At 43.9% G+C, this 22,051-nt stretch overlaps 2 protein-coding genes across 2 annotated transcripts; both read right to left on the bottom strand.

Annotated features, from left to right (window-relative positions):
• Window positions 1-2,207: 2,207 nt before the first annotated feature.
• LOC124679525 (3-hexulose-6-phosphate isomerase-like) lies at window positions 2,208-3,147 on the bottom strand. Its single transcript, XM_047215260.1, has one exon. The coding sequence runs from the start codon at window positions 3,090-3,092 to the stop codon at window positions 2,466-2,468; it is 627 nt and encodes a 208-aa protein (XP_047071216.1). The 5' UTR covers window positions 3,093-3,147; the 3' UTR covers window positions 2,208-2,465.
• Window positions 3,148-10,948: 7,801 nt separating this feature from the next.
• Window positions 10,949-11,845, bottom strand: LOC124671681 (fasciclin-like arabinogalactan protein 14). Its single transcript, XM_047208025.1, has one exon. It carries the CDS (start codon window positions 11,843-11,845, stop codon window positions 10,949-10,951), a length of 897 nt encoding a protein of 298 aa, XP_047063981.1.
• Window positions 11,846-22,051: the final 10,206 nt, after the last annotated feature.

Raw genomic sequence — 22,051 nt, 5'->3', positions numbered from 1 at the left:
CCTCGCGGATGGCAAAAAGGGTGAGATCTCTTGTGGGAAAAGTAACGCACCTCTGCGAGTGTATTAAATTGTGGTTGTCACTCCTTGTTCGGGAAGGGAAGCTGCGAACGCGGCGAGGAAAGGAACTCCACGAAGTTCCGGTCAACCTGTGAAGGCCGACGGGCATAGTTTTCATAATAAAAGCAACCTTTTGAAGAAATGTTTTCAAAACATGCATTGACCTGCGATTTCACGATCAATGGTCGTAGCTAGTGCATCAAACACCTTTTATTCTTTTAGAACTTGCTGAGTACCTCTGTACTCACTTTCTTTCGACACCCTTGCTAGGCTCGTGATCCCGAAGTGGAGGCTATCAACGATGGGGCACCGAGAGGAAGCTACGAGCTGGTCTACGAAGAACACTGATCTTACCGGCGGAGTGGAAGGCGTAGACTATGGGATAGTCTACGGACCGGATGACACGGAGGTGGAGGAGTAGTGACATACCTTAGTATCATAGAGCCGAGCAACGTAGAACTTACCTAAATAAGTTGTTGAGCTCTTTTCATCTTTAGTATAATTTGTAATGGTACTTTAGTAGTCTCTTAGGGTGTTCTCATAGGACCTGTGAGGATACCAACTTGTAAGACAATGTTTGTAATAAAGTATGAAGTGTTATGACCTGCAATGTTTCTGTTGTACCACTCTGAGGGATATGGCAATTGTGAGGAAGCCCCTTCACAAAGATCATATCAACGACTTGTATACTACAACATGCAGTGGTATGCTGGGTCACCGCACCCGTGAACGAGGAGGACCTCGCGCTGGCCAACATCAACGCCGACATCGAGGAGCGTCTCGCCGACCTCACGCGCGTGACGAAGGAGCATGAGGCGACCTGCCGGGCCGGTCGCCGCCGACTAGGCGACCTTCTCGGGCAGAAGAACGAGCTGCTCGCTATGCGAGCAGCCCGCCACCTCATCCAGATGCCCTCGCCCGAGCGGCGCGCCCGGGAGGTTGCTGCGTCGGCGGAGCGCGGCCGACAAGAGCGAATGTGGCGGCGGGACGGGAACCACGAGGCCCAGGCCGCCGGCCGCATCCGCCTGGAGGCGCGCACTGCTGTGGAACGCGCCGCCCTGCAGGAGCTGGAGCTATGCGGGAAGCGGGTGGTGCCGCGTCAGGAGGCGGAGCGCGAGCGCGCCCGAGGCGCGTGAGCGTAAAGGAGGAGGATGAAGACCTCTGCCGCGCCGCCCAGCTAATAAGCTGGAGTCGGATCCTCACGCGTACAGGCCGCCCGCGTCGAGCGAAATCCACGGCCCCGTCGGCGAGCCGGCGCGCGAGCGGAAAGGAGGAGGCTGAAGTCCTCCGCCGCGCCGGCGAGGCCGCCGGCCCCGTACGTATTAGGATAGAAGTAGTAGGCTAAAAAAATTGTAATGGTTATTTCCAATGAAAAAAAAACGGTTCTATTTCTATGACACGCGGGCCAGGGGCGGACAAGGGGCGGACGCGAGCGACCAGCATTCGGCGTCCGCGGCCACGCAAACTCGCCCCAGATTTGGGCCGGGTTTGGGTCGTCCCGGACGCCGTGGCCATCCGTTTTAGGGATGGGTCCGCGCGCTGGGCCGCGTTTTTGTCCGGCTCGACCCATCCGAACGCGCGGGCGCGGTTTGTGACGCCCGGTTGGAGATGCCCTTAGGACATGGCTGAAGGTTTTTTGTTTGTTTGTGTTGGTCTTGTGTCATGTGAACACATGGTTCTTGCCCTTGTTTGTGAGGTTTTTGATCCGGTTTTTGGACAAACTTAATTCCTAGCTTTCCTTTAAAAAAGCAGTATGTTATGTTATCTACCATTGTTCTGATATTTGATATGGGTGGTTTGTGCTTGAGAAAAGTATCCTATGTTACATGCATATATTGTTAATTTTTCTAGAGTAAGAAGGAAATAAGGTGTTTTTGCACCTAGGAGCATGCTCCTGGTTTTTAAAATGAGTTTTATAAAAATCAAAATGTTAAAAAAAATCTAATAAAGATGTCGCATCTACGTCTCAACGTTCTATGTGCTCGCAAAGTCTTTTTAGGAAAAACCAAGTGTGACATAAAATATGTCGGTTTTCCATGGTGCATACGTAGAATATCGAGACATACACACAAAATTTGTGTTTGAATTTTTAAATAGTTTTCCGGTGGTAGGATTATATGCAGCCAAGATCAAAATGAATTTGGATGTCATAGTAACAAAAAAATAGTACTATATCGACTGTTATAACCCAGATCTCAAAAGCACAAGTTTGTCAAGTCTTTTTCTTCTTCTTGTTTGCAAGAACTCAGTTTTTTATTGTTACTCTGTTGTACACTTATACTCGCTTCAGTATCCAACCTACTCAACTCAACGCTGAGCAACATGACATTTGCTAAGAGGCATGTTGACGACAAGTCGACACAATCCTCAGCGGTCAGCGCAGTTTGAGCAGAAGTTGAAACATTGGACTACTCCAAGTTGGTGTGGCGAGATCTCATCTGGGCCGGGCTCTGGCCCAGAACGCGCGCGAGCTCCAGCACCACCATCTCGAAGAGCACAAACATGGCACCCTCGTACAGGCTCCCCATCGGCAGCTTCGCTTGCGAGCTCCCCTGCGCCGCCGCCGCGCCACAATCCTCGTCGTCCGCCATGGTCTGCGCGGGGAGGTGGGCGACCACGTCCGCCTGGCGCCCCGGGAAGTCACCCTCCGGCCGGGCAGTGAGCAGCAGGACGCGCGCGCCGGCGCCGCGCGCCACGCCGCAGATGGCGTCGACGGTAGAGAACGCGCCGGGCCCCGCGGAGGCGACGAGGAGGTCCCCTGACAAGGCGGGAGGCGCCGTGACGTCGCCGACGCAGTGCGCGGGGAGGCCGAGGTGCGCGAGGCGCATGCAGAGGGCGCGCATCATGAGGCCCTCGCGCCCGACGCCGTGCACGAACACGCGGCCGCCCCGGGAGGCCGCGGCGGCGAGCTCGGAGACGAGGACGGAGCGGGCCAGGGGATGCGCGGAGGGCGCGGAGAAGACGAACGCGATCTGGGCGCATATGGCGGAGGCGTCGGCCGCCGTTGCCGAGGAGAGGGTGTCGCCGCCGCTCATCGTAGTACGAGTTTATCTTATCCGACGAAGCTCCCGTGGGGTGGAGAGGAGTAGACTGGCTGCTTTCGCTTTGGTCAACGAGCTCAGTGGTTTGGGTATAGAACGAGCATTGTCCGATATTTTGTTGGAAATGTTTGGGGCTTTGGGCCGTGAACAGATCGGCTCGACGGCTGCCATTCTTGAGGCCCAACTGAGTACTGTGACGACGACACAGTACAATGCACAAGCAATTCATGGGTGTAGCCCGGTTGGGATGAGCCAACTGCCGCATCGTGACGATGGCAGCTCGGCATGGAGGACGTGGAGCGACGGACCGCGAGAGCAGGACGCGTTGAGTCGCGAGTTACTCGTTTAGCTCGTGAGTTTCGAGTTTTAATTTTAGATCTAGCTGCAACTACAAACAGCAGTTGGCCATACATAAATGAAGAAGCGCAACACACGAGATCGTGGTTAGGATCGAGGTGTGGGTGTTTAAACATAATTCCATAGTTCTCATGGCCATCGAGGCCCCTTGCCTGCTCGTTGTAGGGATGGTCGGTGAAGAAGGTGATGTAGAGTTACTTGTTGGACGATGAACCTGTTTTGGATGTCACCGACATTGTATTTGGGTGGCTTGTGGTGGTCGCTGGTCTTTTGATCCCGTAAGCATCCTTTTAGGATTTGTAGCTAGGAGTCTAGGTTATTTTCCATAAGTGTTTCTCACACAAATGAGAGTTACGGCTTCCTCTCGAAGCATGCATTGTTGAGGCCCAAGCGACTATAATGACGACACGACACAGTGCACAAACGAGTCATGTGTGTCGTCTAGTTAGTATGGATGAAACAACTACATCGCGGCATGGCAGCTCGGCATAGCGGAAGTGGAATGCCATACGCCTGAAGATGTGCAATGCCATACACAGATGCAGATTTGAGTGGGAGAAGAAAATTATGGGTTGGACAGAAACATTGATCAAGGCGGCTGCCCCAGCTACACATGTGTTTGCGATAACAGTACCTAATATACCGAAAAATATATGAAAGGGTACTAGTGATGCTATTTCACAACTATGGTGGGGTGCTGGTGATGACCACAAAAAAATGCACTGCTTAGCATGGTGAAAAATATGTATACCAAAATATGGAGGATGTATGGTTTTTGAGATTTGCATACTTTTGATAATGCAATGATAGAGAAACAATGCTAGAGGCTTATGGAGGAACCAGATTCACTTTATGCAAGAGTTCTTCAAGCTAAATATTATCCGGATGGATATCTTTTAAAGGCAAAACACTAATCTGGAAGTTTCTTTACGTGGCAAAGTATTCTACATGGAGTGCATTATTTTAACCAAGGATGTATATGAAGATTTGGCGAAGGTGACCAAATTAGTATCTGGGAATACGCTTGGATTCCTACATGCCAAAAAATAAAGGTATACACTCCAAAAGGTTATATCTCGCCGAATAAACTCTCCGATTTAGTTAACCTAGACACGGGTCATGGGATGAAGATGTGATAAGGGAGTTGTTCTGAAGTGTAGATGCTAATAAAATATTATAAATTTTCTATTGCACCAACTGAAAGTGTATGGAGCCCCCATGTGTAGTTTTGGTAATTAATAACAATCCATGTGGTATAATGTTTGGATTGAAATGTACTTATAGGAATTGTCCATAAACATGTTTGAACCACATATTGGCTTTAAGGTTGGAAGAAGGAGAAAGTGAAGAAGATAACGTGATTACCTAGGCGCTAATCAAGGAGTGATATGAAGATTAGTCATGGGAGAGTTGAGCCTATGGTAAGCATATGTCTTGAAGAAGACATAGTGAGCTCTATGTGTTCTTCAAGACATAAATATAACGAAGAAAAAAGAAATAAAGTGCAAGTTTAAGATGAGTTATCTATAAAAGATCATATGCTTGAAGTTTTCGGTCCATATGGTGATCATGGATTTGTGAATATAGAAAGCACAATCAAGAAATATGTTCCATCTTAAAGCGGACAAGATCGTCATCATCAAGATCAAGTGGAATATGCAAGTATAAAGTTTTTTCCTGATAGTGTTCATTTCTTACCGGTCTCGAGGTGCTTGTTGGGAGATCGGTTTGTAGGATAGTTTCCCATACTATCAAGAGGGACTCTCGAGTGAGTAGCTTGATCGTATCATTAAGAGAGAGCTCAAACCTTTGCATTCTTGACATCATCTTTCTTTGTTATTATTTGGATCTTCTCTATATGGTGTTTTAGAGATTATGGTTATTTTTATGACATCTCTAGTTCATCCAAAATGGATTTCGTATGGAAAACTACCTGAATTTTTTATATTAGAATTTTTACCGATTTTCGTTGGAGGAGGTTATGAATCTATAGTTCGGAGTCAACAACAGTGATAGTTTTGGTCTGATGGTTTCAGCAGTTTTGTTCTGGCCGTTAGTACCGGTGTGGCCACCGGTAGTACCACTGTCTCTACGGAAGCAGAACTTATACCGCTGCCCATCCATCAGGTAAGCACTAGAACCTTTGTTGTGGTACTATCGCTCCTCCTTCAGGAGGAGTAGTACCAATCGCGACATCGCTCTGGTTTCATGAAGGGGTGGTGTTGGTCGAGTAACCCGACCTGTACCTAGCCCAAAAGTACCGATGAGAGCCTGAGACGCGTTCTACGTGGTCTGCGTGGTAGTACCAACCATGGTACCGCTCAAGTACCGCTCTGTGGTGTTGCACTCACGATAGTACCTGGCATGGTGGCAATCAGGTACCGCTCGTGATGTCGTGCTTGAAGAATATGCAGCGATACATGAGTGGTACGCATGCCGGTAGTACCAGTCTCTACTCTTAAGGCATTGACCAGGGCTGACGGTAGCACTTGGAGCGGTACTATCGCTCGTCCGAGCAGTAGTATGGATAATGCAAAAACCTGCACATAATAGTCAGTTTTCGAGGGACCTATTTATGGGGCCGTCTTCCCCAAAGGTTCACTCTAATTTTTTGAGATTAATTCCCCCCCCCCCCATTGTGACTTTCCTTGTGGTTGCTATTATCCCTATTCACCCCCTGATATGTGTTTCATTTTGATGGAAAGGAGAGATGAGATCTAGATCTACAATAGTACGAATCAAAATTATCTCTTTTAAAAGATGGAATTATTTAGATCTAGATATTGGAGAAATTTTGTGTTCTCCTCTTGTGTTCTTCCTCTCTTATCCCCCATAGTAGTTTTTGTAGCTTTGGTGGAATTTGGGAGTGAAGGACTTTCCATTGCATTTGGTGCACCAGCTTGAGTTCTCCACGGTGATACATGGAAGTGAGAGTTCATGAGTTGATTACATCAGGTGCTTGTACCCAGAGCTTGTTCTTCTTGGATCCTTGGATCCTAGATGGCTTGGTGGTCTTTATGGCATTGTGATCTTGGTGGTGATTTCTTGGGAGCTACCAATTAAGTTACGGAGATTACCCCCAAGCTTGTATGGGTTCGGTAACCATACTGTAGGGTCCCTTAGTGGATTGTGACATCTTGCATTCTGCTTTGTTAAGACCATCTCGTAAGATCTTTGAATCGCCTATTCAGCCCCCCCCCCCCCAATTTAGGCGACATTCGTGTACTTTCACCAACTGGTACGGAATATTTTGAAGCATGACACCTCACAAAAATTGGGTTGTTCATGGTGCGGTTAGCTTATCATGTGGAGTACGCTGGATTACCAACTCGGCAGGCATAATCATAATGTCATGAATATTGGAGGATCAATAGGAAATCATCTGTGAAAGAAATTATGGAATCTACAAGTTCCAGGTAAGATTAAAATCTAGTGGGAAGCTCTTCACATTTTGATACCATGCCTAGGATTTTTGGCTAATAAACACTTTGGAACATCTACTCAGTGCCTGATCTGCAATATTGAATGTGAAGATATTATGCATGCTTTGTTCTCTTATTTTCAAGCTAAACATGTGTGTGAAAAGCTTGATATTGGGAACTTCACCTCGGAAGCTTTGCAAGTGGACGGATCGGGGTCCTTGACCCTAGAACACCTAATTCTAAACCTTCGTTCATGACCACTTCTCGGAGGAATTGGACTTGCAGAAAACATCCTCCATCCTCGTAGGAGCTTGGTACGTGTGGTGGGAAAGAAAAAAAATTCATGGTGATGAGCTACAAGTTGTGCATGGAAGTGCAATATAAATTGGAGTTTTGGCTACTAATTACTGGAGATCAAAGAAGAAACTTGTAGAGAGGAAGAAGGAGATCTAGATCTACTATAGTACAAATCAAAATTATCTCTTTTAAAAGATGGAATTATTTAGATCTAGATATTGGAGAAATTTTGTGTTCTCCTCTTGTGTTCTTCCTCTCTTATTCCCCATAGTAGTTTTTGTAGCTTTGGTGGAATTTGGGAGTGAAGGACTTTCCATTGCATTTGGTGCACCAGCTTGAGTTCTCCACGGTGATACATGGAAGTGAGAGTTCATGAGTTGATTACATCGGGTGCTTGTACCCAGAGCTTGTTCCTCTTGGGTCCTTGGATCCTAGATGGCTTGGTGGTCTTTATGGCATTGTGATTTCCTGGGAGCCACCAATTAAGTTGTGGAGATTACCCCCAAGCTTGTATGGGTTCGGTGACCATACTGTAGGATCCCTTGTGGATTGTAACATCTTGCATTGTGCTTTGTTAAGACCATCTCGTAAAATCTTTGAATCGCCTATTCACCGCCCCTCCCCATTTAGGTGACATCCATGTCCTTTCACCAACTGGTACGGAATATTTTGAAGCACGACACCTCACAAAAATTGGGTTGTTCATGGTGCGGTTAGCTTATCATGTGGAGTACGTGGAATTACCAATTCGACGGGCATAATCATAATGTTATGAATATTGGAGGATCAACAGGAATTCATCCGTGAAAGAAATTATGGAATCTACAAGTTCCAGCTAAGATTAAAATCTAGTGGGAAGCTCTTCACAGTTTGATACCATGCCTTGGATTTTTGGCTAATAAACACTTTAGAACATCTACTCAGTGCTGATCTGCAATATTGAATGTGAAGATATTATGCATGCTTTGTTCTTTTGTTTTCAAGCTAAACATGTGTGTGAGAAGCTTGATATTTGGAACTTCACCTTGGAAGCTTTTTAAGTGGACATGTCGGGGTCCTTGACCCTAGAACACCTAATTCTAAACCTTCGTTCATGACCACTTCTTGGAGGAATTGGGCTTGCAGAAAACATCCTGCTTCCTCGTAGGAGCTTGGTACGTGTGGTGGGAAAGGAAAAAAATATTCATGGTGATGCGCTACAAGTGGTGCATGTAAGTGCAATATCAATTGGAGTTTTGGCTACTAATTATTGGAGATCAAAGAAAAAACTTGTAGAGAGGAAGAAAATAAGGCATGGTCACGCCATCCGGAATGTATAATTAAAATTAATGTTGATGCAACATATGATGTTAATCAAGGAAATGGAGGTATGGGAGCCATAGAAAGAGACAATAATGAAAAATCTAAATTGGTAGTTGCAAAGAAATAAGCTTTGTGGATGATCCATTTATGGCGGAGGCGTATGCGTTGTGGGACGAGTTTAGTTTAGCTCATCAGTCATCACCTCAGATCAAACAACTTCAATATCCAGTAGTATAATATGCATGTGATTGAGACAATGAAGGAGTGAGGTTTTTCATCAACACCTTCAGCTGTGATTTGAAGATTGCGGGAGCCTAGTTTGGGTTTAGGAATATTACTTTTGAGCATTGTAATAGGGAGGCCAATGAGGTATCTCATGTTGCTAGGTATAGCTTTTGTGGTCACGTTGACTGTTTTTGCTCCGATCATGTTTTTTTTAGATGACGACCCCCTAGCTTTTTACCCATGCGCTGAACGCGGGCGTGAACTAGCAGGCGGAATGTAATCACCGACTAGAATTTCAGCATCCAAACACATTGAGAGTTACTATACATGGCTGGCCTCACGTGCTACCTAGAAACAAAAACTAGGTTGTTCACGGTGTTGTTAGCTTATCATGCGGAGTAGGATTACCAATTAGTTAGATAATCAATTGGAATTCAGGTGTGGAAGAAATTATGGAATCTAGAAGTTCCAGATAAGATTGAATCTAGTGGCGAGCTCTTCACGATGTGATACCATTCCTAGCTAGGATTTTTGGCTAATATAAATACTTTGGAACATCTACTCAATGCCTGATCTGCAATACTGAATGTGAAGATGTTATGCATGCTTTGTTCCCTTGTTTTCGAGCTAAACATGTGTGTGAGAAGCTTGATATTTGGAACTTCACCTCACAAGCTTTGTAAGTGGACAGATCGGGACCCTTGACCCTATAACATCTAATTCTAAACCTTCATTCATGACCACTTCTTGGAGGAACTAGACTTGCAGAAATCATCTTCGTAGGAGCTTGGTATGTGTGGTGGAAAAGGCAAAAATTTACTCATGGTGATGAGCAACAAGTGGCTACTAATTACTGGAGATCAAAGAAGAAACCTGTAGAGATGAAAGAGGTATGGTCGCGCCCTCCTGAAGTTATAATTAAAATCAATGTGGATGCAACATACGATATTAATCAAGGCAATGGAGGTATGGGAGCCATATCAAGGGACAACAATGAGAAATTCTAAATTGGTAGTTGCAAAGAAATACATTTTTTGATGCTCCATTTATGGTGGAGACGTAATGTCAACTGAGTCGAGTTTAGCTCATCACCTCGGATCAAACAACTTCAATATCCAACCGGATAATATGCATGTGATCGATTGAGACAATGAAGGAGTGAGGTTTTTCATCGACACCTTCAACTACGATTTCTGAAGATTGCGGGATCCTAGCTTGGGTTTCAGGAATATTACTTTTGAGCATTGTAATAGGGAGGCCAATGAGGTACCTCATGCACTTGCTAGGTATAACTTTTCTGAACATGTTGACTTTTTTTTTTTTTTCTTTGATCATGTTGATTGTTTTTGAGACGTTGATCCCTTAGCTTTTTACCCCTGCACCGAACGCGGGCGTGGAACCAGCTGGTGGAATGTAATCACTGACTGAGTAGTGCCTGAAATCGGCTGAGGAACTGCACGCAGGTTGGCCTTGCCTGACAAGTTCAGCATCCAAACACATTGAGAGTTAGAGCATGTCTAATGGAACCCTTAAATCTGTATACAACCGTTTTTTTACGGATTTAAGGGTTCAAATGCCATTTAGTGGAACCCCTAAACCCCTAAATCTGTAAAAAAAATTAAGGGTCGAGGTCCCAACCCGTGCTCCGACCTGTACATTTAAGGGTTGGAGGGGCCAACCCCTACCACAACCTGTACAGGTAACCGTTTTTTACGGGTTTAAGGGTTCCACTAAATGCCTCCTGTTTTTCACACCTCCAACCCCTCCAATTTTGCCAATTCTCGACCCTTATAGCTATAAGGGTTTAAGAGTTCCATTAGACATGCTCTTACTATATATACATGGCCGGCCTCGCGCGCTAGCTAGAAACGATCAGAACGCATGAACACGCGCGTTTTATGGTGCGAGCAACATCGTTTCAGCAGGCATCAGAGGTTCGGAGGCAGAGAGAGCTGGGATCTGAATCGACACGCCCACAGAAACAGAACACGCCGCAAGGAGCGGATCAGGCGGGGCACAGGCTCCATTCATCGTATACATTCTCGCGCCCACAGAACAGTAGATGTTCCCGCGCGGTCCAGGGGAGGCCCATGCACCATGGGCAGAAACTCGAAACACTCCGCCCAGATCAGATCCGAGAGGGCGCCTGTGACTGGACCACAAACGTCCGGCGGAATCCGATGTTTTGGCCTTCTCCGATGAGTGCACCCCGTACCTCCGCTGTCTTCACCTAGCGATCTAGCTGAATCAGAGCGAAACACCCATGATCACAAGCGCCATGACACCTAAACCAGCATGGGCAACCACCCTGCCCGTGGCGGCCGCGGTATCGTCGCTGTCATCTGCCGGTGCATCGGCGCCTGCCGGGCCATCTGCATCCGGCGAATCTGCCGACGGGCCATCCGCGTCGGGTGAGTCTGCCACCGGACCGTCCGCGTCGGGCCCGTCTGCCGCCGGGCCAGGTGCATCAGCAGGTCCTTCAGCGCTAGAATCGTCGGACGGTGCCGGAGCCGGAGCAGGGGCGTTTGGCTTCTTGCTCGTCGACGGCGTGGGCGCCGGTGCGGGAGCCTTAGCATGGGCGTTCTCCGGAGCGTGAGCTTTGCTGCCGTCAGTGGAGCCGATGCTGGGCGGCACGATCGCGGAGCTGACCTGCAGCACCGAGATGTTGTAGGGCCGGGAGGCCACGGACTTCACCATCTGGGACGTCAGCGATGCGCCGGGCTCGGCGGAGCCGAACATCATGACGCCGTCGGCGCGCCTGGTGTAGTTGATGAAGCCCATCCGGTTGGTGGCCTGGCCGGTGGACTGGAACATCGTCGTCAGCATGGCGGAGCCGTTCTTTATGCCGCGGAGCTTGTCGGCGTCGTAGTAGTCCAGGACGACGTGCACCGCGAGCACCTTCCGCTGGACGTCCGAGGGGAGGGCCGAGATGGCGCCCATCGCGCCGTTGTCGACTGCCAGCACGGTGATTGTCTGCCGCCGGTTGATCTCGTCGGCCAGCTTCGTCTGGGAAAAGAGGCTGTTGAGGGTGGAGAAGTCGGAGAATTCGCCGAGGATCCTCGTGATGTTGAAGGCCGCTGTCGATGACACCAGGAAAAGAAGTGACAACACCGCCGCGCCGAAGGAGGCGTTGATCGGAGCCATGCCGGTTCAGTTTGATTCGCCGAAGTTTGAATTGATCACCAGAGTTGTAGGTGCTTAATTAATGGAGATTATTCATAAAAGGTTGTAGAGAGGTGTGGACAATAGTGATGCTAAATTAGGAGGACGTCTAGATGACTGGACAATGGTGATGCTAAACTTAGATGCTGCGTTTGCATGGTTTCCCGCAATTTTGGCCTCTTTTTTACAAAGAGTTAAATACATGGGGCTCCCACAAACTTGTTTTTCATGTGCAAATGCTCCACAAACTTGTAAACTGAGGTGGGGAGCAGTAGCAACCATTAATGTTTTTTTTGGTTCGCATTAATTCTCAGAACACAGGAACAGAAAAGACAGAGCTCTTCCAAATTAAATCCAAATGATAAAAAATATACTGTAGAAAAAATAGCATACACATGATTTTTCTAAGATTAGGTGTTTGGATCACACGGATATGAAGAAAACAAGATTCCATATATACATAGCCAAGTCAAAGTCAAACCACACAACAATATGATTAGTATTTGTTTATACCACTATAGACACTGGCCTTGTTATTCGTGTAAAATTCCACAAATGATCCGCGTGGGTGGTCAAAATGATAAAAACTGCTTGTGTTTTCATTCAAAATTAGATCAAATGAGAATGTTTGGTGTTATATTTTTTCTCCAATTATTTATTTCATGAGCCAAAGAGGATGGACAAGTTAGTGGTCTCATTCCACATCTAGTTGATAGGGAAGTGTCAATCTATAATAACTAAATAGGAGCAACCCACTATGTGATTTCTCTCAACATGCAAGCATGCCACCTCATCTAGTATGCCACCTCAGCAAATTATTGTTTTTTAATTATGGCAATTACAAAATCTACTAGCTAGGCACGTCACCACTATTGAATATGGACCATCTCATCACTCTGCACGTATGTCATGCACTGATGCTTCACTTTCTCATGCACTCTAATTGCCACTACACCATTCATTTCGTAATGAATTTGCACTTACTTCCTTCATTGCTATATAAAATACGTTCATCTTTGGCAAACAAACGGGTTCTGGAAGCTATTACTCCATTCATCCCAGCCCGAGTAGTCATATCAGAGAATACATATTACAACCGACCAAGATGAAATTTGGCAATGGCGCGCCATCAGCAAGGAGCGGAATCGAATCAGCATCCTCTGCCCAATCTGAAGGCGCCCTCTCCTGGACTCCGATTTTACCATATGCTCCTTTCCGTTCGTCGTTGATATATTTGGTTGCATCTGTTAATCTGAAGTTATGTCAGAACTTTAAAACAGGTACGCACCACAACTTCATGGAGAGGACGCAGTGTGAGTAGCTCCCTTTGACTTCTTAATTGAGGCATGGTAATCTCTACACGTTTTTTTATTTTTATCTCCTTGGTCTATAAGCACATGTTGGACTGTTCTTATGTGTAGGTTGAAGCAAGCGCTGGAAATTTCAGAATTCCTACCGCATTTCCTTAACCATTAGTACAACCATTGTACATCTCAACCTCCTAATAGGTAACAACGATTCTCTTCATTTCCTATTTCTTTCCACTCTGAACATAGTCAAGAATAACGACAATTTAAAAGAAATAACATGCTTGGAGATTCGGTTAATTTGACAATTATGTGATCCCATCTCCCATGGTGTCCACTCTTTCAAGATGACTAAATCCCAGTTGGCACTTTAGAAGATATACAGTTGTCCAGACTCCAGAGTCAATATGTGTTGCTTAAATGTTAATGGGTGGAATGTTGTGATGCACAGTGAGGATCGCTCATTTGTGCTTGTAATTGCAAATTGTTGTGTTCTCTTCCTCCGATGCTAATCCTAGCTGAAAGAAAGTGTACTTACCTTTATCTTTGAACCTACCCCGAAGATTGGTATGCTAGTTCTTTGATCCTACCATGTAAAACATCTGATGATTGTGTGCTATTTATTTCAAGATATCGGCCAAGTACAATTTTAGGAATGACTAGAATATATCAGACTGCTTTCTTAACATTATTATTCTTTTCTAGAGCAGACTGCAATTTAACCATGCCATGTTTTTTTGTGGTGTAATAATCTATTCATTCCCTAGACCATCCAATTCTTATTTCCGAGACAGTTACATTTTATTTTTCAGGTGAAGACTAAAAGTTCTGAGATGCTAATCTAGCTCAACGAAAATAAAGGCGTGCCCCATGTAAAATAACTGAAGGCATCGCCTAACTGGCTTTAGTCATGCATTTGTCAAGTAATTCTCCTTCTATATGTATTAACAATGCTTCATAAATATATGAAATGCTAATTTAAGTGACGAGTTGGCTGATTCATACTTATTATGGGGATAGTTCAGGAGCCTTTTTACCTCAAGTAACACATATGTTTTTCTCTATGTCCTTTAATGTTGTCAGTTAAAATTTCAAATCTTTCTATAATGCGTCAAAAATCATAAATTGCATTTTCTTCTACGTTGACAAATAGTTCCGCAGCAACGCGCGGGGTATCATCTAGTTTTATAGTAGGAAGATAACACTATAATTTTCATGGAACATGATTTAGAGAAAACATAATATGAAGTTAGTTCTTTGTATTTTTGAGGAGCTATTGGGGATAAAAATAAACTTTCATAAAAGTGAAATCTTCTGCTTCGGTAAAGAAAAAGAAATGGAGGAGGCGTACATTCTTCATTTCGGTTGTGAGTTAGGGGTTCTACCTTGTAGATATATTGGAATCCTTATTCACTTCCGTAGGCTCAAAAATGGTGAATGGAAACCTACGGAAGATAGGTTTGACAAAAATTGAGTAGACGGGTCGGTAAATTGCTTTATTATGGGAATCATTTAGTTCTCATTAATTAGGTACTTACAAGTCTACCCATGTTTATGCTCTTGTTCCTCGAAATTTCCAGAGGGGTTCAGGAGAGACTTGATTTCTATTGATCTCATTTCTTTTGGCAAAGTGATGGCCACAAAAAGAAATATAGACTGAGAAAATGGAATATTATTTGTACACCAAAATATTAGGGGGGTTAGGACTGGAGGTTTTAGAAATGGAAATAAAAAGTTCACTTATCCAGTGGCTTTTTAAACTTATTAATGGAGACGGGGTATGGCAAGAGCTATTATACAATCAATACATGGAATATAAATATATATCTCAGGTTTCAGCTAAACCAAATGACTCACCATTTTGGAAAGGATTGGTGAATGTCAAGAATGAGTTCTTTGAGCGACAGTTTTTTTGTGTTGGGCAATGGGTTAACTATAGGTTCTTGGATGGCACTTGGTTAGGGGATAATCCTTTAGATGAGCAATACACGCCCTTGTATAATATTGTTAACCATAGGAATGTTTTAGTTTCTCATATCATGTCTTCGGTCCCTCTGAACATAGGGTTAGCCGGACTTTGTTAAGAAATAAATGGGAACAATGGTCGTAGTTGTTACATAGATTAGTGTTAGTGCATTTGTCTAATCAGGATGATGTTTTTCATTGGAGGATGATTGCAATAGGAATTTATCATAGTTAATCAATGTATTTGGACCTCCTTAATGATCACACCATCTATCTTCGCAAGTATATTTGTAAGATTAATGCTCCACTTAAAATCAGAATTTTTATGTGGTTCCTTCATAGGAAGGTGATTATGGCCAAAGATAACCTGGTTAAAAGAAATTGGCAAGGGTCTACGAAGTGTTGTTTTTGTGATCAAGATGATACAATTCAACACCTTTTCTTTTCATGTACGTTTGCTAAAATTTTATGGAGAACTTTTTACATGAATTTTAATATTCTACCTCCATCCAATGTAACAAATTTATTTGGTAATTGGTTGAACGAAATAGCCAAAAAAGATAAAGGATATATTAGAGTTGGTGTGTATATATGATGTTATTAATAACGTTATTTTTAACAAACTGAGTTTCCCTTCATTCCTATGGATTATTTCTTTGGCCACTCATTGGATCATATATGTGGTCCTTCCTGCAGCTGGCAGAGGATAGTCCGACTATGCACTGGGTGCAACTATTATGCAATGATAGCAATATACTTTTACAGCCAGTGTGGCTGGCAAGGTGATCAGTGCATATCATGCTGATGCACAAGCGGGGCTTCTCATTTTGTTAGATGGCCGATTCTTGTTGAAACTTTCCCTGACCCGTGAGATGTATTACTCTGAATATTTTGTAACTTAATAAAGAAATTAACGACCATGTACATCGATTTATATAGAGGCTACGCCTGGCCCCTTTTTAGAAAAGGACAAAAATTATGGTGATAATCTACAGTTTTGAACACCGGGTTTGCATTTCAATGCAATCGATATTGTTGTGAGAGACAAAAAAAAGTCTAGCAACTACCAATGTACCATAACCAAGTTTTCTTTCCGTGTGTGCGTGGGGGGGGGGGTAGTCTAACAAAAGACTTGTACTGAAGTAAAAAAATTATTTTAAGAATGGCTTCAATGATTTTATGTACTCCCTCCGTTCCTTTCTATAGTGCCTATAGATTTTTGGCATTTGTTTCAGAATATAAGGTTGTACCTTAGCTTTTTTTTTCAATTACCCCCTCCCCGTTCAGCTCCCAAATCGTTCAACTCCCAAATTTGTTATGGTAAGTTAAGAAGATATGGATTTCCCAAATTTTACGTTGATTGATCTCAAATCGTTTAGCTAGGAGTCTTGTGTAAAAAGTACTCTTGCGCTAATTTCCGTGCCAAAAAACTATAGGCACAATGGAATGGAACAGAGGGAGTATTATATATTCTTTTGTGGTTTTTTTTTGCATATATTGTATATTTGTCCTAATGTAGCACATTGGATAAATTACCACTGATAACAATGCAAAAGTAAATGATATTCAATACGATATCAAATATATCAATATATATGCATCTCGCAAATGGATGACCAACCGTAAATTTTGTTGGGAAATGGGGTATGTTGAGTAAATTTAGTAGACCTTGATTTTGTATTGCATGCAATATTTTTATTACCAACATTAAAGCTCAACTTTAGACCATTTCCACCATAAATATTTCTTATAAAAATACTTAGTCATAACCTAAATCGAACCACCAAATCTACAACAAAAATTACCATCTGCACAACAAGATAAGATAAAGCCAAGAGCAAAACAGGTAGGCTGCAAGCTGCTAGTGTGATACCTAGCTACCATATGTATCACCTTACCATTTGCATATAGTAGTTGAATGCACGTGCCGTTGCCACGGCCCAACAAAGTTAAACCTAGATATATTGATCAAATTATTTTACACTTATGTAATTAAAGTTGAAAGGAAAAATAATAATTTGATAACAATTAAAAGTGGAAAACAAAATGAAACGTGAAGATGTAAAAGTATACTAAAAAAATACTTGATAATAAATCCACATAGTGTATCAAACAAAAAGTATTGTTTGCGTAACATAAATTTAAAACCTTGAAAATGAAATGTCTAGAGCTCCAAAATTAATATGTCTCTCAGTTCAAGCAATATACTCTAGTAATAGTAGTAGTATAAATATGCCATGAGATTTACCGAACCGAAGATCTCAAAAAAAAATGGGCAGCCATAAACACTACACAATTGGTAGATGGATTAAGAAGAACTACTTGTTGCACTTCATGGCTTTATAAACTTTGTGAAAAAATACCACAAAGGTAGCTGGATTCAGATGAATCTAAGTGTCTGGCACAATCATTATAATGGGCACTTCTTAACAACATATTTCTTAAAATTACTACACTAAAATTAATAAATAATGCAACCGATTCAACTCACAGGGATTTGAAGATACTAGGCTAAAAGGCTCTCCAAGGTACTGCATATATAAAATCATTCAGCTTAGTGCCCCAGTCACCACAAAGTCATGGACTGGAGGCCAAATGAATTTTGTTTATGAAAGGGTAGCATTGTTTTGTGAACGAGAAACTTCTCCATGGTGAAACCTAAGATCTTTGATCGAGCGACAACAAAGCTTGTGCACCTTTTATTTCTTTGAGGTGTCGCTTTTGGAGGAGCTGGACTTCTAGTGTTGGCTTGGCGGTGTTAGGGTTGGTACTTCAAGGAATAGATCACTCTAACGGGACTTTTCTTTTATTGTATTTCTTTTTTTTACATGTGTGCATTTGGAATGCTGCAAGGGCAATGCGTTGTTGCAGATGTTAGGTGTAATTGATATCTTCGCAATATTAATATATGCTCTTTATCGAAAAAAGTCCTTCTCACACTGCTTTTTTATAGTTTTACTGGGATTTTCTGAAATGTTGAATCCTGACGTGTACACGGCACAAAGCAAGGAGCTTATCAGGCTACGTAGTGGCAGGGCCCATGGGCCATGGGGACGTGCTCCTTTCATCGTACCCCTGTCCCCACACGGTCTCAGAGAGGCCCATGGGCAGACTGGAGGCGTGGAGGGGCCCCGTGTGACCGGACCAGGCAGATCCAACAGTTTGAGGCCGTCGCCAATCGCCACTACAGCGCCGAGATCATTTTCTCCCGGACCCAACTCGCCGCGCATTTTACTCGCAGACAGTATCTCTCTCACAGGATCCAGATTCTTATCTTTTCGGCAAACAACAGCGGGAATCAAGAGGGGATAAGGAAATGGCAGCTCGCCAAATCTCGGCGCATCGATCGCAGTGAATCCCGATTAAGAGACAGCACAATGCATCTGGTTAATGAGGTGGTGGTAACAATGCACCCACCTCTAGTTGCACATGGAGAGCTTCTGCTCGCATTATGCCTCTGAAATCCGAATGGATCGTTATCATCTGCAACTTGCAGAGCGAGTGAGGTCACGGGGTACGTACAGTCTCGAAGGAGATGAGCAATACAATAGCGCAGATCGCGATCGTGCGAGTGAGTTGTTAAAGACGACAGACCTATATATACGCAATTATGCATGAGAGCTAATTAACACAATCATTAGGCCGTGCTCACAAGGGACATGCTAAAAAGAACGGAAGGAACAGCCTTGCAGAAACGCACCAGCAGAGATGATAGTGAGATGTGCTAGCTAGTCATTTCTTAGTTTGCCAGTATCGCCATGCCCTTGCAGAGAAATTCGTCACTTGTCGCTTTTTTTCGAAATGGGAGCAACGCCCCGGCCTCTACATCACTTTTCGAAATTCGTCACTTGTCGCCGGCAGGCTGAAAATTCTCTCTAAAAGACTGGCTGGGAAATTCTACTGCTGTAGGCAAAAATATGGCACGAGCAGGATGCGGCAGAAACAAGCAACATTAAATCACAGGATCTGGGCAGTATCAGCAGGAAACGTGTACTTGAGCGACTACTGGTTCTTTGTTCGTCAAGAACATCAGATTTAAACCTAGCTAGCCAGCCACCGCTGACCAGCACGTCTTGGTCGATTCCAGCTCCCAAACCTTCCAATTATAGAACTAACTTGTGTGCAACAGCAGAAATGATTTGCTTAAACCAGCAGCTAATTAATTTGACGCCCAATGCATCTAGAAGCACTGGATTATAATAGCAGGTCAATCATGGTTGAAATGAATCTTTTAGAGCAACTGGTTGATCGATATGAATCTACCCTGGTCAAGATGCTCGCTCCTTCAGTCGAGCCTGCACGTCTCGGTTCCAACATGCTAGTTGTTTTCTCCAATCTGAATCTCAAGCTAATCTAACACAGTAGCAGCTAATTATGCTAACCACTCTCGGTAGCTACTAGTAGTTGACCACAGTGCGATTGTGCAGCACACACTCTCCACCGTTTGTGGAAATTATTCCCCTAACCTACTCCTAATCACGTGAAACCACGACACACTTGTCTCCTCAAAATGCGCATATTCGGGGTGTGGTGATGTAGACGATGACATTATCCGGATCATTATCGCAATTTGATGAAACTGAGCTGTCTGCGGTTTGATTGCTCCAACGAACAAACCTGCAGATAGGCAAGATCGCATCGGCTTCGCGCACACACACGAGTGGATCTTGTACCAGCATGTTTCCCACTGTCACTGCAAACGAAATGAACCCAGGGCCCCAAAAATTTGCTGTAGAAACATGGCAAACAGTTGTACTCCGTACTACTGGGCGAGTGCTAGCATTTGAACATTGCCGACCTACGTAATGAGCCGGTCGAGTGCAACGCAGATCACCCCGGTTACGGACATAGTCAGATTCGGACAGAGTACCACTTCTCTTCAAGCGCAAGCCTGCGCTGCACGGCTCAATAATTCAAGCTCTAGTGGTTACTAATCTCCTTTCTACTGTTTCGCTCGCCGCGCTACTTAACATAAACATCTGAATCTGCTCCATACCCTCCTTCGCAGCTCTTCACTCAACGTATTCTGACAGCACGGCTGCGAAGAGCTGAAAACCAGTGCGGCAGGTTAAAAAAACAGTCAGCTAAAAATGGTCAGAGCATGAGTGTCCCACACGGGAGCTCACTAATTTGACTGTTTCAATGGTACTGCTAGTTTGGCTTAAGCAACCCTCTTTTGACTATCCTAGTTTTATAACCATGCCCTGATCTAGCGATGGATACAAACAGTGCACGGTAACACAACTGCGTATTTAAAATTACTCACCTATCTGACAGAGGCTGCACTTATAAGCAGTGTTGCCGTGGTGGCCAGGCTGTTCATGTTTTACCTAGATTAGTGCTGAGCAGAGAGAGAGAGGTTACGGAAGCAGTGACCTACATTTCTCAGCGTCTTATTACCAGGACCCGGACCAGTAGCACAGAAATAAATAAAAAAATGAATTAGTGCTAGGAGGAACTAGACACTAGATGATATAGTAGAAGCGGGACCTCGGCGTGAGAATTCCAAAAATTCGCTCTTGACAGGATTCGAACTCTGGTCGTTGGGGTGCGCCACTGCGACCCCAACCACTGGGCTATGCCCACGTCCTAAGTAGCACAGAAATAATGGTATGAAAGTTTGACATTGCTGCAACTTGCGTTGGGTCGCCAAATGTCAATCATCCAGACCGAGTAACCTAATATTTGACAAACAGGCTCAACTAATCTCGGTGAGGTTCTGGAAATAGTTAGGCTGCTTATAGTGGGGAGTAACTTAGCCTAGTAACATATGTCATGTTACTAGTCTAGGTTACTACCTTCATAGTGGGTAGTAACTTATATGTGGTATCATGCATTGTGTCATTTATTATGTTCTAGACTCATTTTTCCTTGGGGTGTGTGATGTTATGGTAACATAGCTAGTTACCACCTCACTTTCTTTCTTCATTTATTCGCATGCCATGTCACCAAAATGTCTTGAGATGTGTGATGTTACTAGCTATGTTACTCCCACTATGAGCAGTCTTAGAGATGTTATTAGCAGTGGTCCTCTCTCGAACTAAGTGGAGCATACAAGTATTCAATTGCATGCTAAACGGTTTAATTAGTTAAATCTGCAGAAGTCCTGACGAATGGCATCAGAGATACATATACCAGAAGAATCTTTTCAAGACCTCAAGTGGGAAAATAGAAATATGTATGACCAGCCCATCAAAATTTCCATGTTCTGAAGTGGAAGACTAACAACCCAAATATCGACGTTCAGAAGTGGCAGAAGGACTTTTAATTTTTATGTACCTACTAGGCTACTACCTTACTGCAACATATTCACAAATAGAACACATAGCTATGCAACCAAGCCCAAGAAACCGCTTCACACTTGCTCTTTCAATGTCGCTTCACCATTTGCGTGTGGTCAAGCATGAAGAATTGGCTTGGGCTTCGTGATGTTGATCCAAGCTCTTGGCATACTAGAGGATCCGTCAAAGATTGGTGGACCGAGGAGATCCACAAGCGTCGCCATGGAAGGAAGGCCTTGGCCTCGCTAGCGATGTTGATTTCTTGGGAAATTTGGAAGGAACTAAATGAGCGTGTTTTTCGAAACAATGCTTCCACCGTTACCATGCTTGTTTCTAGAATCAAAGATGAGGTCACTATGTGGAGCCGAGCGGGTGCTAACGCCTTGAATAATGTAATGCCGCGAGTGTGGGTTTTTGTTTTTTTAACGTTTCGGTCAATTTGATCTTGTAAGACTCTAAACTTTCTTCTCTCTTAATAAAAAGGTAAATATTTTGCCTCGTTTCAAAAAAGCTAAAACTAGAACACATAGCATAGCAAAAGAAATCAAGAATTTTGAGAACATGAAAGCACAGGAAAATATCATATGAGCATTAATTTACGGGTCAGACCTCAACATAAAAGATCGAAACACTGC

This window comes from Lolium rigidum, chromosome 7 (genome assembly GCF_022539505.1).
Source record: "Lolium rigidum isolate FL_2022 chromosome 7, APGP_CSIRO_Lrig_0.1, whole genome shotgun sequence".
NCBI classification, from domain to species: domain Eukaryota; kingdom Viridiplantae; phylum Streptophyta; class Magnoliopsida; order Poales; family Poaceae; genus Lolium; species Lolium rigidum.
The sequence above is the reverse complement of the archived record's forward strand: the minus strand, read 5'-3'. Positions and strand labels throughout refer to the sequence as shown.

Excerpts from the sequence above, each read along its gene's own strand:
- LOC124671681 (XM_047208025.1), bottom strand. The coding sequence starts at position 11,845 with ATGGCTCCGATCAACGCCTCCTTCGGCGCGGCGGTGTTGTCACTTCTT.
- LOC124679525 (XM_047215260.1), bottom strand. The coding sequence starts at position 3,092 with ATGAGCGGCGGCGACACCCTCTCCTCGGCAACGGCGGCCGACGCCTCC.